At 36.6% G+C, this 19529-nt stretch overlaps 1 protein-coding gene across 1 annotated transcript in view; it reads right to left on the bottom strand.

Annotated features, from left to right (window-relative positions):
- Positions 1-2509: 2509 nt before the first annotated feature.
- SNTG2 (syntrophin gamma 2) overlaps positions 2510-19529 on the bottom strand; it is a gene marked incomplete at both ends in the record, with an annotated part of 296049 nt that continues 279029 nt past the window's right edge. The window contains 2 exons of the mRNA XM_084284773.1: positions 2510-2641; positions 17157-17267. Coding sequence (XP_084140899.1) covers positions 2510-2641; positions 17157-17267 — 243 coding nt within the window. The remainder of the gene's footprint in view (positions 2642-17156; positions 17268-19529) is intronic.

The following is a 19529-nucleotide window of genomic DNA, read 5'->3' as shown; positions in this document are numbered from 1 at the left end:
AGAAAGACAAATCCTTAACAGGGAAATAAATAGAATTGTTTTGAAAAATATAACAGACAATCAGAAATTTTGAAACGAGAAATTGAGAAATAATTTGCAAGCAAATGTGTGTTGTTGAGAATAATCAGTAACCTCCAAGTGGAAGGGGCATGGGAATAAATTGTCAAAATGAAATACTAGAGGCATCCTTATAGTTCCAAGAAATTGTTCTTTACCAGGAAGTTTATTGTATTGACCTCTAATGTTAATATTATTAAAATTCATGAATATAGTCCTAACTGCATCTTGTATTTGCAATTAGTTTGATATTGACTTGTTTCATCTTAGGATGAAACTTAGGAACTTCTTAGGAGAAATGAAAGATTATTTAATAAATTTAACTTAAATTCTTTTAAGGTTTTAACTACAGTATATGGAGATGTATTCCTTTTCTTCTTTTTCTTTTTCTTTTTCTTTTCTTTTTCTTTTTCTTTTTCTTTTTCCTTTTCTTTTTCCTTTTCTTTTTCCTAGTGCTGAACTTTGCATGTAAGGGAATAGCAGTAAAACAGAGGAAGAATTCCATCATTCTTCAAACTACAGTCACTCTGCCATCTATAACTGTTTATGCTAATAACTGAGAATTGACTGTATCTATCATTGTATCTATCATATCATGTATCTATCATAAGCTATCATTTGTGAATGTTAAAATCTCATTAAACACAAAAAGCTGAAAAGTAAAAGGAAAGCTGAAAGTTATATGAAATATTTTCAATAAAAGCATGTTTGAGAAATACATCTTTGAAAAAAAAAGTAATATAAAATTTGGATGCTATTTGTTTAAAATATCATAATGATTATAAGTACATATTTACAGTCAATAAAAATATTTCTCTGTTTTGCTATATAGTGTTTTGACAGTAGTTAGCTCTTCTATTATGCCTCCTTGCAAACATTAGATCTGTAAACAGCACTAGAATTGCTACCAGCATCCCTAACATTGAAATTAATTTCTCTCAAGATACCACTTTGCAGTAGGCAATCGTTATGGTAGGATCAAATCACCTACTTCAGACACTTTATTTGTGCATGAGGTTTAAGTGGACAGATAAGCATCCCTTTAAAGTAGGTGCCTAAGGCCCACTGCAATCTGCTCTATCTGACTTATGATAGAGGAGGAACCTCTCTGACTAAATTTGAGCACTGAAGCTATGTAAAGACTCCTTATCTGAGCTCTTCTAAAGGTACATACCTTCTTTTCTTAGCATACAGTGATTTTAGGCTTTTACTTTATCAAGACATTTTCTTGTGCTCCTAAAATATAGGCAGGGCTTTGATTATGTTGATCCATACTCATTGTATATATTTAGGATATTCTTCTTGCTTGATTTCTTGATTGTGTGCTTTCTTTTTTTTTTTAATTTCTCAGGGAAAAACAAAACAAGCAAAACAAAAACAAAATAAATAAATAAAAAACACACACACACACAAAAAAAAACAAAACACACACACACACAAAGATATTGCCTGATGTTGACTCAAAACTGCACTTAAGAACAAATGAGACTTCTATTACAGAAGCCTGGAATACTTGGTATTACTTACCACTAAGATTAAAATGTCTTCCTTTTATAATCTTTCAGTATCAGGATGTTTTCATTAGCTGTGCAAGTAAAAAAGTGATTTCAAAAGGAATGTTAGGGATATGCTAAAAGTAGACCTACATTATTTTCTTAGCAAGGAGAAACTCTTTTCATTTCTATTTAAGCATGTATGTAAATCAGGATTAGAGGTAAAGGAAAATAAAAAGTTAAGTGAGCTAGAAAAATCTTTATGTCCAGCTATCACCATACTGACAACATCCTCTGCCAAGCAAAGAAGTCACTGAAGAATGTCTGCACAGCATCACATCTGAGGCTAATGTCAAGGCAATCTATGAATGATTAGATGACTGATTCATGGAAACTTCAATAATATATAAGAAAACCCTACAGGTCGGTGCTTATAGTTATGTCAAATGCGTGCTTATGCCTTTTCCTCAGTCTCAAATAGAGTACATTGTGTTTTAAGATCAATTCTTATTGCAGTTTTCTAGAATAATTAGTTTTTTTGTTTGTTTGTTTGTTTGTTTGTTTTTTTCTACAGTGAGGGCTGCAGCAATTTTCAAAATGCACTTAAGAGGCCAATCTTTGGACACACACTTTTCAAACGTTAGTCCATGTTTTTATCTGATATGGGGGATATGTGTGACCATAAGAACAGAAATCAAAATGACACCACAAATGTTATTGAATGAATATTTGCTCAGAATTTTACATTAATGCTGAAGACAACAAACTGATTCAGTTTGACTTAATATTTGTTAACTCATAGATTCAAAATATTGAACAGATTGTGAAAACTGTTAACATTACAGATAACACAACTACAGACTTCTTAGAAAATCACAAAGTTGCAATATTGTGCATGAAATAACTACTTTCTTTAAGAAAATAATTTATTTTCCATAATCACTACATATAATCTTATATCAGTTACTGTACATATATTTTCTTGCAATGCTCTGGCTGTCTATGAATACTGGATCCACAGATGCCACTTTTGCTGCTATAAAGGAGTGAATACAGTGTAATACTGCCGTCAAATCCTGAAATTCAAGTTCCTGAAAGAGGAAGCAAGAGAAAAAAGAGAGAAAACATGATTTCATATTCAGGTCTATAAATTTTTTACATAAATACAGAAAAGACTAATCAGCAAACGGCAATGGACTTTAAATGAAAATTTGAACCTTTAAAGGGAACTGTAAATTTAAAAGTGCTAAGAATATAAGATGGATATCCATACCTCATTCACTGGAAGTGCAGTATGTCAATTTAATTTTCACCCTCTGCTGCTTCATTGTTTACATTTCACTCAGCTTAGGCAATGAAAGCATTCAACTTGCAAGAACATTTAAATATCACCCCATGTTTTAAATTATTTGAAAAGTTAAAGGTGTTTGGGAATGATGTGGTTTCAAGTCTCAGCCAGGGGAGGCTGATGAGGACACATACCTTGGCAGCCTCTAAAGGAAGGAAGCTAGAAGGACAGAGGCCAGGTGGAAGCAAAGATAAACTCATACCACAGCTTGCACATAAAAATAGGGCTATTTGAAATTCATATGCCCCAATTCAGCAAGAAAAATACTCTTAACCAGGTCTCAGATTCCCTTGACTTTTTATAAAATATTTCACCTGTGCACAATGGACAACATTTCTCTTTCCCAATCTCAACAGACAGAAATGGACCGATATTCTAACATAATAACAAAAAATATAGTATAAAAAGCATGTTAAATTTATATGATGTTACTCTTTGTAAAATCTGCAGCTGGACACTGGGTATAGTTTTTGGTTTGGGGAGAACACATTTGATTTCAACAGGATATGCATTTAAAGGTACTGGTTACATAGTAGCTTATCAGGGAATAACCTATCTGCTTATTTTTAAATGAAAATTAAAGCACTGAACTTCTGATTTTCCTATTACAGTATTTTACAGTATCTCCTAAACATAATTGCCTTAGACAGAACATTTGGAATGTATTCCTGTTCAGGAAACCATTTTGCTATCAAAGGCAACTTTGTATTGGCCATTGCTGGCAAATTTTTGGTAGTGGGAAGACTGCATAGGCAGCCTCTGTAAGGAGAGCAAGTTGTTCCAGGAAAGGTTTAGGTTGGAAATTAGGAGAGGAGATATTTCTTCTCAGAAAGAGCGGTCAGACATTGGAACAGGTTGCCCAAGGAGGTGGTGGAGTCACCGTCCCTGGGGGTGTTTAAGGAAAGGTTGGACCTGGTGCTTAGGGACATAGTTTAGTGGGTAATATTGGTGGTAGAGGTTGGACCAAACGATCTTGGAGGTCTTTTCAAACCTTGATGATTTTGTGATTCTATGAGAGGCTGGGGATGCCCCATGCCGGACACAGCTGGTTCCAGCTGACTCCAAAGGCCCCACTGCAGGGCACGGCCAGGCCCAGCACTCAAGATGGTCGTGATTAAAAATACACTTAAGAAAGGGCAGCAAATTAAAAAAAAAAAAAAAAAAAAAAAAAAAAAGCAACAAGGACAGTGCAGCAGAAAGTGGGACAGTGCAGCAGAAAGTGCTCCATGGTAAACACCCTCAAAAAGACTGCAGCCCATTGGGGACCCGTGTTGGAGCAGAGGAAATGAGAAGGAAGGAAGGAGCAACAAAGGAATAAAATGAGAATCGAGAAGTGTCAGAAAGAAACCATTGCATCTTAACCCCAACTTCATGTGCCACCTCACCAGAAGGCCTGAGTATATCTTATAGCAAAGATGGGGGGAAACTGGGAGCAGAGGTCTCTGAACTGGGGAAAAGGGATGAAAGGTGTTTTTCCTAAGTGTTTAAATGTGATCTTTCTTTCCCAGCACCTGAACCAGTAATTAAATGTCTTAATTTAAGTTAAATTTTGCAAGATATATTGCAGATGATGATGATGATGATGATGACGATTATTATTATTATTATTATTATTATTACTTCTGACCCACAAATGTGCTCATTTCTGCTCTTCCCTTGCACTGATGGTGGGGCAAGTAGCTGAGTGGGTGGTCAGCTGCTGGGGGGGGACAGCCCACCGCAGGCACTGTCCATACTCAGGGACCTCCTAACTGAAACTACTGGAAGTACTCCTGAGAATGAAGAGTTACTTACATGAGTAATAGCTTCAGGATCTGCCCAACCTTGCTAAAGAGGACATTCTGAAGACACCTGCATTAACCACACTTCTGCAACAACTTTGAGTGTTCAAGGAACCAAAGGAGTTAACAAGAATATACCAGAAAATGGACCACTATGATGAATCTCATCTGTCTGTACTACAATATTTTTAAAAAAATACTACAGGTAGTCAGAAACTGTTTTTCTGCTTGTCCAGATGTGCAGTGTTCATTGTAAGATGTTTGGCATTTGAGAGATTTTGAGAGATTTATTTTTTCATCATGGAATTTTTATTTTTCCAGTATTCCTTACTACCCTACTTCCAATATTGTTGTGATTAAGCACTTCCCTGAAATATATAACTTTTATATACCTTCTTCTTTATTCTCCTTTTCAACATCTTTATTTTACTGACTTTTTATTTTGAGGTAGTCGATTCCTTCAGAAGCTAAAGATAATGGGACAGGTGTCCTTGTAAACATCTGGTATATGAACATTTGGTGTATGAACATACTGTTAAGTAAGTAACAGCCATAGTGATAGATACCTTTATTATTTTTAATAAATATTTTATGTCTCTTTGTTATATGATCGTAATCATACTGTCTCCTCTTCTGTGGCAGTAAAGTATTACCAGAATACGAGGTCATTTTGTACATCTCCACAGAAGGCAGATAATGACTAACTCAGGTGCTGATACACAACAAGTAATACTGTGATTTCATTACGGGAAAGCAACCTGTAAGCATTTGGCAAGATTCATAAGCCAGACTAACTATGTTCACATAAAATATGTGATTTAGTTTAGCCATATTTCTTTGCTTCTGCTTGGTAGATTCCCCAGTTTAAGTGTACTATACTTTGTTTTTAAAAAACAGTTGTACTTGGCTCAGTAGAAATAAAACCAATCCGGATGTTTTAAGTAAATAATAAATAAATAAATAAATAAATAAATAAATAAATAAATAAAGCAAATAAATAGTCTGGTGTGATACAGGACACAATGTTCAATCTAAATACAGGAAAAACTGCTTGATTTCCCTCTAAGACAAATGCTAATAAGAGTTTTCATAGGACAAATGTGGTCTCCAAGAGCCTGAATGAAATTAACTCATTGGGGATTTCAAATTATTTAAAAAACAAACAAACCAACACTTTTTTTTTTTTTTAAATAAAATGATCAAAAATAGAGGTTCATTGTTCATTTTTCAATACTGACTAGGCTACAAGCAGGAGAACACAAATTGTAGACTCTTATTCTACCTCACATTCTGCAGAATAGAACAAAGTTGGTATTTGCCTTTTTACTGTTTCATTCAGGAAATAGCCAGGGATTCTGGTGGAATTATGAAGCAAACAGGATCAGACACATGAAAAATAAAAAGGTGGAAGAAGAAGGTGGCAACAGACTTCCAATATTTGAAGACTCTAGTTCATGATGAAGATGAGTATATATATTTTTTCAAACAATTGTGCACTGTTTCCTTACAAGCTCAGGCACATATAGTTTATTGTCTCAGGGATTTTATTTTCCACTAAACAAATCTATTATTCTCAGACAAATGTAATCTTCTTTTACTGTCTACTTTTCCAGCATATTGTGGCAATAAGCAATATTACCGTACAACAAGAGTAATGGGATCATATTCAGCATGCTTCCAGGATATGCTCATAACACCATGATACCCATGGCATCATGGCCTTACAAGTGCCTTTTGCACTATAAAGGCCTTACAAATGCCTTCATGCTCAATGAAACATCCAAGAAAGCTACAGAAAAGTCCTCCTCAGACACAGTAACCTTTGGACAGAGTACGTTTTGGAAGCAAGCACTCAGAGATTGTTCTCTCAGTGCACACATAAGCCTGGGAGAACAATGCTTTCATCCCCTAAATCCTACACAGAATATGTAAGCAGAGGTATTTGGATGTATATAATAATTTGTGTTTAGTGGTTCATTACCAGACAAATAAATTTTAACTTTCCAGAATCTTGAATCATAAGAATTTTGTAATTCTACAGCTTTGAGAATTTGTTAACATAAATGAAATGACTCCCCTGTCCCTTCAAAAATTTTTGAAGTTTTCCTACAGCTTTTAAAGTAAAAATAGGTGAATTCAGACACTATGCACAGGCCATTTTTCATTTGAATTAATAAGCCATTATAAACAGATTACTATAATTGGATCTCTTATACAATGTGCCTCTGCAACATTTCCTTGCTTATTTTCCTTCCATGCAATGGGAGAACGTTTTAGTTTTTATGAGTAGATTTTAAAGAAATATGTATTGCAATAAAAGTCAGATATTCTTTTATCTGAAAGCAGCTAACAAAGGAGAATAAGTTAGAGATGCGTGACAAAAATTAAGGAATCTTAAACATTGCATCTTGATTAAATCAAGGTTTAGGGAGGTGTGCTGTTATTCATTTTTCATTGCTCTTTACTACAAAATTCTGCTTTCTGAGTGTATAATTCAATGGATTTGAAACGCAATGCAAACTGCTAGGTGACTTCCCACTACTTCCAATCTCTAGTCAACCAGCACAAGTTTATCAAAATGTATTCTGGAAAATGTTGCTACCTGCAACATCTAATTGCAAAAAAGTTCATAAACCCTTATGCCTTTAAATGCTGCACTTGGTTGCTTCTGTGTGAGCAGATAAATATACCTTAACTGGAGTAAAACAATCTGTCAATTATAGAAGTTCTCTTAATTGTGTTAAACAACTATGGACCCCCCTGTACTTAATGGAAATTAAACTGAAATTAAATTAAATGGAAATTATATGGAAATTATGGACACTTGGAAAGTAAATTTCCATAAATTTCCATTTATATGGAAATCTTGGACACTTCCAAGATTCTAAATAATAACAAACACAAAACACCCTATAATCTTATGAAAACAATAGAGGCATAAGCCAACACAACCAATGAACAGGCTGTGCAATTTATTATGATTCATATCTAGTTAAATAATAATAAAAAAAATAAGATAACATCAAGGGAAGTAGCAAAACTCTCTCAAACTTCTGTTTTTGTGTACTTGCTAGTTAATAGGTTAAGAAATAATTGCCCTAAAAGAAGAAAAATCTCTTGAGAACTAATATCAAACCAAGCACTTCAGTAATGTGTAATAATTGGCATTCAGTTGCTGAAGTATTCATTTGGGCCTCATACTCAACATTAGATCTCATTGTAGAAGAAAAATGAAGCGTAAGTGTTGGTTAAAATCCTTTGAGCAATTTAGACCATGTAATCTTTATTCTGATTTTTTGGAGGCATAAAGAAACAACTTCTATTTTGATTGATAGATATGGTCATAAGAAAACGTTTCTTAAAACATTTTATTGTTATTTTATTTGTATTTTATTGACAATATATGTCTATCATAAACATTAATATAAAATTAATGTAAACATTCAGAAAAAAAGTAGTGCCATTATTTAACTCCCTTTGTATTAAGTTTTACACAACTAAAATCTAGCATACACACAGGACTTTTAATAAATGCTACTCTGTATAAAATACTATAGAATAATGTATGTGTTCTCAGCTTAAGTCAAAGTTTAAATCTCTTGAATTATAATATTTAAAAACAATAAATTATAAAATACAAAAGCACTCACATTAGTCTTAGATTTGCTCCAAAATTAACGGAACTCATCCAACAATTTCACCTTAGGTTCTGACTGATTCATTCTGACATTCAACATATTGAGTGTCTGAAGCTAAAAGAGCTCAGAGCCTTTTACAAAGCTTTTCATTTCCTTTCTGCAAATATATTCACTTCTAAGCTGTACATATTTATCAAGAAAAACAATTAGAGATAGCTAACACAGACTGTAGGCAGGATTTCAGACTGCTCTAACAATATTATGTGAAGAGTTTTTGGATAAGAAAAGAGGAGAGATAGGAATGTGTCATCAGTGGGAGTCAATCCAATTCCCCTACTGCACAGTGCTCATTGATTCTATCAGAGTACAGACCAAACTGCGGCAGTTCCTCCCATGTACCTCAGAATTTTGTCTAATCTGTTAAAATTAATCTTTTGGATACTTACAATATGATCTTATTTCTATATAATATAATTTACATGCAGTTGAAAGAGGAAAAGCATTGCCAAACCTGTGTTTTAAGTGAAGACAGCACTCTGTTTTCTCCAGATAACGCTGCAGGTCCCTCAGAGGGATTACTTTTAAGAGCGGTACTGTTTTCGGAAATTGTTATAGAACAAGGTAGCCAAACAGGTAGCATAATTAGCTTTATACATGTAATTTAACAGTTAGCTCACTTCCCTTATGTTCTCTAACATCTTCACTATTTTATATTGTTTTCTATTAGGGTGAGATCATACAAAGAGAGAAGAACTCTGAAAGTATTCTGTTGCAGGGCTCTGATATGGTCAACTGCGATAGACTGTGTTAGATATGGTCATCAGAGAAGTAATGTTCACCCTGAGGCCTGAGAAATCCAATTAATCACAAGAGTATTTGACACAGTAGGACATAAATGCGGGTGGGGATGTGGTGCTTTGTCCCTGAGAGACACTTGATGTCTGCACTGGCTGCCTTCACAACCTTGAAGCTGTCTAGCAAGGGGCAGTCGTGTATATCCAGAACAGATGTTGGGGTACAGGCCTGTGCCCCAATTTGAGGATGGAGTTAGATCAGAGAACTGGTGTTCTGGTGGTGAATATATTCTTGGATGAAGATTACAACAGGGAAAGGGGAAGAGGATTAGGGGTTTAATTTGGAAATATGGATTTGGTGAAAGATAGGGATGGCATGAGGGACAGGGGAAATGTAGATACTGCATTGTCAGAGGACATGGAGACAACGTCTGCTAACAAGTGACCATCTGGAGTATGGTTTATAGGGTGCAAATTTTTCTTTTTCAGGTTTAGAATGTAATGTGATTTTTAGTTTAGTTTTGTTTTGTTTTGTTTTTGTTTTGTTTTTGTAGAAAATAACACCAATGATACTTCTTTCTAAGAAAAGAATCACTCCAATCTCTATTTTTTAAAGTAACATACCCAGCCAGGCAGATAACTGAGTTATCTGCCCTGCATCATCTAACTCCACCTATCTGCTTGCTTGCCTCATCTGTGACTGCTGTATTGTGTTTTGTTTTTTTTTTTTCCCTTAATTACAATTGTCTATTTTATGTGTATTTAGAAGAATCTCTGCATGTCTAATATTTCAATAATCAAGGCTATTTCAGTTTTCTATATGCATCCTAATAAGCAGTTAAGTACAGCAAAGGCACTAGAAGGAAGACAGCAAGCAAGGAAGAGCATAAAAGATTGGATTAAAGCAGTGGGAAGACAAGACTACAAAACTGCCTGCTGGTACTGAGAATATAAAATATGTGCACACTGCACTGACCTTGATCATTGTACGTGCACAGCCAAGTAAGAAAAATGTATGTTTTTGCTTTGCCCACCCACCTATAACAGTTGGATATATGATATATCATAAAGACTTTAACAGGCCTGTTGCACCACTACCACACACACACTTAAGTTTATTGATTACTTCTGAGAGATGTTGAATCACTATTTGAACAAGATATGAGCCTGTATTGTGTAAAGGCTCTATCTGTCAGCGTCTACATTTTCTGCACCTGTGCATTTCATGACTTCTTTAAGGACATTGGTGAGTCTTAGTGTTTATTAATTGTTGACATGAGTACAACTGTTACCACTGCATTCTTCAGCATGTTATTTCATTCTTTTTGATTGAAATGCTAACCATTCTTTTTTTGGAAAGTAAAACAAAACAAAACAAAAACAACAACAACAAAAACAAATAATATCTAGGTTTAAACTGTAGTCCTCATGGGAGTCAAAACAGAACAAGAAATTCTAAATTCAGTTCTAAATTTTAGAAAGTATACCACAGCTTGGTTGCCATATAATGGTTGAAAAGAACAAATGTGTTAGTACTGTGCAGCTTAAAACTGTTATAAACAGGCAAAAATAAATTGTTGGCTATGGAATGAGGTATGAAAGCTTGCTCAGCTGTAAATTTTTATTTAAAACTCTTTGTGAATATTTGTGACTATTATTTACACACACACACATGCAAATTAAAATGGTGCTCTTACCTTGTAAGCATAAGAACTAGATCCATGGTGCCAAAAATCAATGCCAGATAAATTGCAACTCTATCTATGAATCGTACTTAAGTTTTTTAAGTGTTCTACAGGGACCAAGAAGAATCAGATGACTTTTCAGTGTCAGCTTCAGTGATTCCGACTGCCACTGTCTACTGTCAAATCTGGAATACGTTTAAATGTGGCATTGGCAGATGCAAACTTTACTAATGCATAAGAAAGGCATCTGAAAAGTTGTTCTGAAGATGCTTGTCTAGGAGCAGGCAACTAAATTCACCCCTTCCAGAAAATATTAAAATTAATTTCCAACAGCAATCAGACTGTCCAATACTGTCAAATGGGTAAAGTCTTAACTGATATCCATCATAATCTTGCAAATGTTTTTCAAGCTCTCAAGATGTTCAGTAGTAAACTACCAGACTTCAGCAAGAAAAGACCCATATTAATAAAAAAACAGAAGGGCTTGAGTGCTAGATTATGGTTTATTGATGCTAGAGATTAATGTTGCTATAAAGAGAGAGCTTTACTTGGACTCTCTTTAATATCCCATATCTCTCAACTAATGTGGAATACATTTCCTCTCAGGTGCATATAGTAAATCTAAAGACAGAAGCACAGTTGCTGACTTGTCCTTGATCACTCTTCTGAAATTCTCCTGTTTTAAATAAAAAAGGATTTGTTGCAAACTGTGCTGCACAGTCTAATTGCAAAAGCATATCACAGTGTGCTCTTGTACAACTATGTTGAGGCTTGAAGTCAGTGAAGAAAAAATACTGTATGCACTCTGATAAATATGCAGGGTTCTTACGCTATATGCATAACAGACAGGAAGTGCATGAGAAAAGCAACATTTACTTGAATGCTTGAATATGGCTCACAACAGACTAGTGAAAATATGATTTATTTTTGTATTCTTTCTTCAATTAAATATTTGTGACCAAGTTGGTAAAAGAGGAAATGCAGTGAAGAAAGATAAATAAGGTCTCTTTCCTTTCTCAGTGTGAATGAATTGCTAAAATATAATTCCATTTTTCTTTTCAACAGAGGATAGAAACAAAACAAGATGAGAAAAAAATGCTTATATGGCTCAATTAAAATATGCCTGGAAAAAAAAAAAAAAGATCTTATCTTCCAGGTAGCTAGAGTTAAAACATGAATACAATCTTAGAAATATTAGTAACTCTTTTTTTTTTTTTTTTTAAAGCAAGTGTACTTGCCATGTAGACTCAGAATATCTAACGTTATTGACATTACTTGGAACTTTGTCTGTACTGGACCATGTGTTCAGGTATGTAAGTTATATACAACTTTGCCAAATATAAAATGTTTTCGCCGATATTTACTATGCCAGCAACAAAATTACTCTTCAAAAGAAAACTTTAGGCAAAATTCCTGAGACTTTAAAATTTGGCAGGAAGACAAGATTTGCATCAGAGGTTGTTTTTTATTATTCCTGTGTAATCTATCCAAATTTGTTAACTGGAAAATTTACTTGTCAAGATATTATTTTTGCTGAGCATGTTCCAGCTTCAAACCTTCACCAGACAGGAAATTAAAGGAGTGTGACTCTTGATCAGGAAAATTTGGGTATTTTATATTCTTCTAATTTTTCAAGCAACTGATGGAACCTACTTTTTAAATTGCTTTTTCAATTACTCAATTGATTTTATGGTAACTTAGGTTCTATTTACCAAAATTACTTATGAGAATATCACATAAAACTTGAATAAAATCGAGACAAATCATGACTATTGTTTCCTCCCACAGCAGTTATCCTGTCAAAAAATGGAAATGAGGCAACTTTAACAGAATCTCATTTCAAAAATCTACCTTGCTTCCTACAATTCTGTTATTTTCTCTATAATTATGTAATTACAAATTGTTTATTCAATAATCTTTGTGTTTATTTAATAATGTTGTATTTTTCTACTATCAAATTGAGGCTGACTGGTCTATATGTTTCTACATCTCCCCTTGGTCCTTTAAAGAAAAAAAATTATCTTTCTGTAATTTTACTTATTTACCTGGACTTCTCAAACACAACTTCCACTGCCTCCTAGTGTGAAAACTATTATTTAAAAATACTCCAACCATTTTCCCTCCATATTCTGGCTTTTCTTTATAACCCCTTGATCTTGTAATGTGGGATGTAATTTTTTTCCTTTTTTTTTTTTTTTTTTGATAACTGAAGCAAACAAAAAAAGCACAGAATGTACCCTTCTCGTCTGCTATTTGCTCAGTTTACGCAGTAAGCTATGAATTATTATTTGCTTTCATGACTTCAGCTCTCCCCGCTACTAAAATATTCACAGATTCTTCTTCTTCTTAGGCAAAGTGCAAGGTCTACATATAGTCTGGGGCAATCCCAAGCACAAATACAGACTGGGTGGAAAATGGATTGAGAGCAGCCCAGAGGAGAAGGACCTGGGGATGTGTTGGTTGATAAGAAGCTCAACACAAGCCATTAACGTGTGCTTGCCGCCCAGAAAGGCAACCGTATCCTGGGCTGCATCAAAAGAAGTGTGGCCAGCAGGTCGAGGGAGGTGACTCTCCCCCTCTGCTTTCTCTTCTGTGACTCCACCTGGAGCGCTGCATTCACCTCTGGGGCCCACAGCATAAGAAAGGCATAGATCTGTTAGAGCAGGTCCGGGGGGGGAGGGGGGGGGGCATGAAGATGATCAGAGGGCTAGAGCACTTCTACAAAGAACAGCTGATGGAACTGGGGTTATTTGGCCTAGACAAGAGAACGTTCCAGGGAGTCATTACAGCAGCCTTCCAGTACCTAAAATGTAGCAGCCTTCCAGTACCTACAGGAAAGCTGGGGGGAAACTCTTTGTCAGGGATTGTAGTGATAGTACAAGGAGTAATGGCTTTAAAGACAGAAGATTTAGATTAGATACAAGGAAGAAATTCTTCACTCGGGGTGGTGAGGCACTGGCACAGGCTGCCCACAGAAGCTGTGGTTGCCCCATCCCTGGAAGTGTTCAAGGCCGGCTTGGAAGAGGTTCTGAGCAATGTGGTCAAGTGCAAGGTGTTTCTGCCTATGGCAGGGGGATTGGAATTAGATGATCTTTAAGTTCCCTTCCAACCTAAGTCATTCTGTGAATCTGTGTGTAATGAATATGTTCCATTTGGCTGAAGAGGTTTAAGAGCCCCTTGCCAAAGGGACATGAAAGGGCATCTGCAGCTCAAATAATTACAAACTTTTGATTCAAGGAAGAGCACACAGACATATAAACTATATATTAATGCCATGGTCCAGGAACACTTCATAACTAGTCTTCCTCCCCCTCCTTTCAAAACAGCTGCAAAGCTACTCCTTCATAGAAAAACATTTACATGCTATGCTGCAAACAGATTTTTTAAGAGCTTTAAAAAAAAATATCTGATTTCCTAAACAAATAACATGCCGAAATTACATAGGTACACACTTGTGCAATTTTCACATTTGTTGAAGTGGTGGATACCTCAAAGGAGCTGAATTTCTAGAATTGTGTTACAAGTTGCTGATGTGACACATTGGGAGGTCCTGGCACCACCCCATGCTGAAGTGAAGGCAGGAGGATCACTGTCCTTTCCTGCCCTGACCAACAACTGGGGTAGGGGTCACTTGGCCACCCATTGAATATGGGTTGTCTAAATAGTTAATAGACACATACCTGCAAACTATCTGCAACAACTGCTTTTTTTCCCATTATCAGGCATTCTGCTGACTTTGCAGGGGTTTCAAGGATTTGAAGTGGTATTATTGGAAGTATTAAAGGAAGAGTAAGTACAGAGAAGTATTGAAATGGGAAAGTACAAGGGGAAGTTGTAGGGAATATGAAGGACCTGAAGAAGAAACAACTGACAGGAATCTAGGACTTACTAGTGCCTTTGAATTGAAAAAAAAAATAATAATGGAAAAATATATTGTTCTTCACATAAAACTGAAGTGCACAGGAAGAAGCACTTTGCTCAAAATTTGTAGGAGAAAAAATACCATCTCTAGCTAGTAACCAAGATGCAAAAATGGAATTTCCAAATGTGATTTTTTTTCCCAAAGATTTTATAAGCATATAGAACTCAATGTAATCTGGAAAAATTTTTTGCAACCTTAATGCTACTGATTACTGCCAAGTGAACATAAGTCATCTGTATCAAGCTTTATTTCACATGTAGTGGAAATGAAATTTCTAGTATTTGATGACATTTTCTATTCCTGATTATTGGCTGCATTTCACCATACAGCAACATCTGGCTTTTTCAGTACACTAAGCTGAGGCAGTTACTGCAGTATGTACTATGGGTATTAGAGATGTATTATGGGTATTATTTCATGATTACTCTCTAATTCCAAAGTCTAAGAAATAATACCATTTAGAAGTGTAGGGACATATACTTGACCCCAAGCAGAGATACAGGCTGGGAGATGAGTGGTTAGAAAGCTGCCTGGCAGAGAAGGACCTGGGAGTATTGGTTGATAGTCAGCTGAATATGAGCCAGCAGTGTGCTCAGGTGGCCAAGAAAGCCAACGGCATCCTGGCTTGTATCAGAAACAGTGTGGCCAGCAGGGCTAGGGAAGTGATTGTCCCCCTTTACTCAGCTCTGGTGAAGCCGCACCTCGAGTACTGTGTTCAGTTTTGGGCCTCTTGCTACAAGAAGGACATGGAGGTGCTTGAGCGGGTCCAGAGAAGGGCGACGAAGCTGGTGAGGGGCCTGGAGAACAAGTCCTACGAGGAGCGGCTGAGGGAGCTGGGCTTGTTCAGCCTGGAGAAGAGGTGGCTACCTTATTGCACTCTACAGGTACCTTAAAGGAGGCTGTAGCGAGGGGAGGGTTGGTCTGTTCTCCCACGTGCCTGGTGACAGGACGAGGGGGAATGGGCTTAAGTTGCACCATGGGAGATTTAGGTTGGATGTTAGGAAGAACTTCTTTACTGAAAGGGTTGTTAGGCATTGGAACGGGCTGCCCAGGGAAGTGGTTGAATCACCATCCCTGGAGGTCTTTAAAAGATGTTTAGATGTAGAGCTTCGGGATATGGTTTAGTGGAGGACTTGTTAATGTTAGGTCAGAAGTTGGACTCAGTGATCTTGGTGGTCTCTTCCAACCTAGATGATTCTGTGATTCTGTGAAAACATATGAACCAAGTATCTGGAGCAGGGAGGCTGCATAGTTCTAGCACAGTCCCATTTAATGTGAAATCTTAATGAGAATAGAAAATCTTAAAGGATAGGTAAAGATATTATCTGTTCTACCTTTGTGATATGGTCATTGCAGCAAATTTTCACTTTATAGGTCATTTTAATCAGTATAACTCCAGGTAATAGTATTTGAGAGCTTTCATAGATCTTCATGGTTGTTTTTTTGTTTGTTTGTTTTGTTGTTCATTTGTTTGTTTTTTGATTTTTCTTTGACTTTTGTCCACCAAATCCCAGCTGAACCTCACTCTTGCCTTCCTCTTCTTTGTCATATCAAATCAAAGTTCTCATTCCTTTCAGAACGTCATGATTGAATAATTCTGTCTTCACTTATTTATGTTTTATTGAATTATTCTTCACTCTGTTTATTCATCAATGATCTCTACCTTAGTATTCCATTTCTCCAATTTTCATCCAGTCCCTTAAGTTGTGTGTACAACTGCAAGAAGCTTAGGATCACAGAGGAGAAGCTGAGGCCAGATTCAGGCATTACAGCTACACCTCACAATGATAATTCAAAGTACAACCCTGAATTAGAAACTGCTGAAGTTCAGTTGGGAATCTGAATTCTAAGTTTCACAACCATATCATATTGCCAGAAGCAGAAACAGACACCAGCAGTATCTCATCTATAGTAGTGACTGGCTGTCACCACAACTTGATGCCAGATCCCGCAAAGCTCCTAAGTCACAGTAGAACCAATAGGTTTCAGGAAGTGCCTGGCCTCTTTTTTACTATTTCCTAGTAAAAGTTACACAATATTTTATTTTCTGCATATCTTAAACATATTTGCTTGAATTTGTCTACTATGCAGCAGCTTAAAATGTATTTAGTCATTAAATAGTTTTATTTTTCCTTTATCCTTGTCAAAAGCAATTTTAAGGTACCGTATGACTACAGGTAGGCTAAACAACTGCACTAAAGAAATCATCTTTCTGATATAGTGAAACACCATCAAAACACAGCTCAGTAACAGACTTGTACAAATACTGCAATAAATTTATAGATGTTATATCACTTTATTTATTGTGGAGTTTCTACAGAATAGGAGAAAAAAAGATAAACTGTGATTTGCAGTTCACCATTTGCAAGTGCAGCAGTAAATGAAATTGATAATTCCATTTCATTTCTTACTAAACTGAGAAGGAATATGTCACTTACCTTTGTCTCAATTTGTTTGGTGTCTAGATTCTGAAAAAGCAGCTTTACTTTCGTTTTCCCATCATCTGAAGAGCCTTTGAGCTGAGAGAATTTAAACCTCCACAGCACGTTCTAAAGAGAAAGAAATTTGATTAAGGACTCTGTTACACACTGTTACCTAGAACTACAGATAAATGATTAATGTTTTTGTATTATGATGAAGCATTAGGGCAGTAAACACAGTGCATGATAACAGGCTGGTTGCAGAGCAAATAAAATTAACAGCTCTGTATCACATGTGGGAACAAAGGATACAATAATAATACTCACTAATTAAAAATTTACATAGAAATTATCTGAAATGTAAATTTTTCCATTGCCTACATGATATAATATCAATATCCTTGACAAAAGCTTAGTTTTAAAAAGATCCGTTAGGATATTTGTATCAGTTTCAGTATGAACACAATTCTGCACCATATCTTGATCTGTCATATTTCAGCTGGCTCATCTGCATAATGTAGATAAATGTCTTACATGAATGATGCAAAGCTGAATTCACCTTGGCCAAAAAATGTGTAAAGTGATTTGAAAACCAAAGATAAATATGAAATAGAGATGCAAAAACTTTATTATTGAATGTGGTCTTGTGAAGTACAAAAAATATGTTCTGTGTTACACAGCTGTTTTCTAAAATACATAGGAAATCTAGGACTCTTGGTCTATTTTATGCAGGTTTATTCATGGGATCTTACTACTGCTGGCATATCACGGATTCACAGGAGTATTTTAATATGTATAGAGATACTTTTCAAAACAAAACAAAACAAAACAAACAACTATTAGATTGCATCCAGACCTTCTGCTGATGTTTCCTTATACCTATAGCATTAATGAAAATTTCACGTACATGTTGAAATGTGATTCAGTCCCTGGACACTGTTAAGAAAACACGATTTAAATGCTTTAAAGGCTCTTTCAAAAGCAAACATAATCAGGGAAAAGTTTGCTATGTTTCATTTTTCAATATACCTGCCTGTAAAATATTTTCTTCATATAGACCAACGCTATACCTTCACTTATAAATTTTCTGACTTTTTCTCTGTGAATTTTTGCAATATCCTGTAGATAACACTGACTGGATTTGAAGTGGAATAGCTGCTCAGTGAGTCAGATGCAGTTACAGAAGAAGTCCCTTCTATGTAAGTTCAGACTTTTTTCACTGTCTGAGAGGAGAGTTATTCTGCTAAGTTTTTAACTATTTCTACATACACTAAATATTAAACTATTTCTACATATTCACAGAATCACAGAATTTCTAGGTTGGAAGAGACCTCAAGATCAAGTCCAACTTCTGACCTAACGCTAGCAGTCCCCACTAAACCATATCCCTAAGCTCTACATCTAAACGTCTTTTGAAGACTTCAAGGGATGGTGACTCCACCACTTCCCTGGGCAGCCTGTTCCATTGCCTCACAACCCTTTCGGTAAAGAAGTTCTTTCTAACATCCAGCCTAAAACTCCCCTGGCGCAACTTAAGCCCATTCCCCCTCGTCCTGTCACCAGGCACGTGGGAGAATAGACCAACCCCCACCTCGCTACAGCCTCCTTTAAGGTACCTGTAAAAAGCAATAAGGTCGCCCCTGAGCCTCCTTTTCTCCAGGCTGAACAAGCCCAGCTCCCTCAGCCGCTCCTCGTAGCACTTGTTCTCCAGGCCTCTCACCAGCTTCGTCACCCTTCTCTGGACCCGCTCAAGCACCTCAATGTCCTTCTTGTAGCGAGGGGCCCAAAACTGAACACAGTACTCGAGGTGCGGCCTCACCAGAGCTGAGTAAAGGGGGACAATCACTTCCCTAGCCCTGCTGGTCACACTGTTCCTGATACAAGCCAGGATGCCGTTGGCCTTCTTGGCCACCTGAGCACACTGCTGGCTCATATTCAGCCGACTATCAACCATCACTCCCAGGTCCTTCTCTGCCTGGCAGCTCTCCAACCACTCATCTCCCAGCCTGTAGCTCTGCTTGGGGTTATTGCGCCCCAGGTGCAGGACCCGGCACTTGGCCTTGTTAAACTTCATGCAGTTGACCTCAGCCCATCGGTGCAGCCTATCCAGATCCTCCTGCAGCGCCTTCCTACCCTCGAGCAGATCGACACACGCGCATAGCTTGGTGTCATCTGCAAACTTACTGAGGGTGCACTCAATGCCCTCGTCCAGATCATTGATGAAGATATTAAAGAGGACCGGCCCCAGCACTGAGCCCTGGGGGATGCCACTAGTGACTGGCCTCCAACTGGATTTGACTCCATTTACCATGACTCTTTGGGCCCGGCTATACAGCCAGTTTCTAACCCAACGAAGCGTACGCCAGTCCAATCCTAGGGCAGCCAGTTTCT

Source organism: Netta rufina (assembly GCF_964035555.1).
Source record: "Netta rufina genome assembly, chromosome: 3".
Classification (NCBI taxonomy): Eukaryota; Metazoa; Chordata; class Aves; order Anseriformes; family Anatidae; genus Netta; species Netta rufina.
The sequence above is the reverse complement of the archived record's forward strand: the minus strand, read 5'-3'. Positions and strand labels throughout refer to the sequence as shown.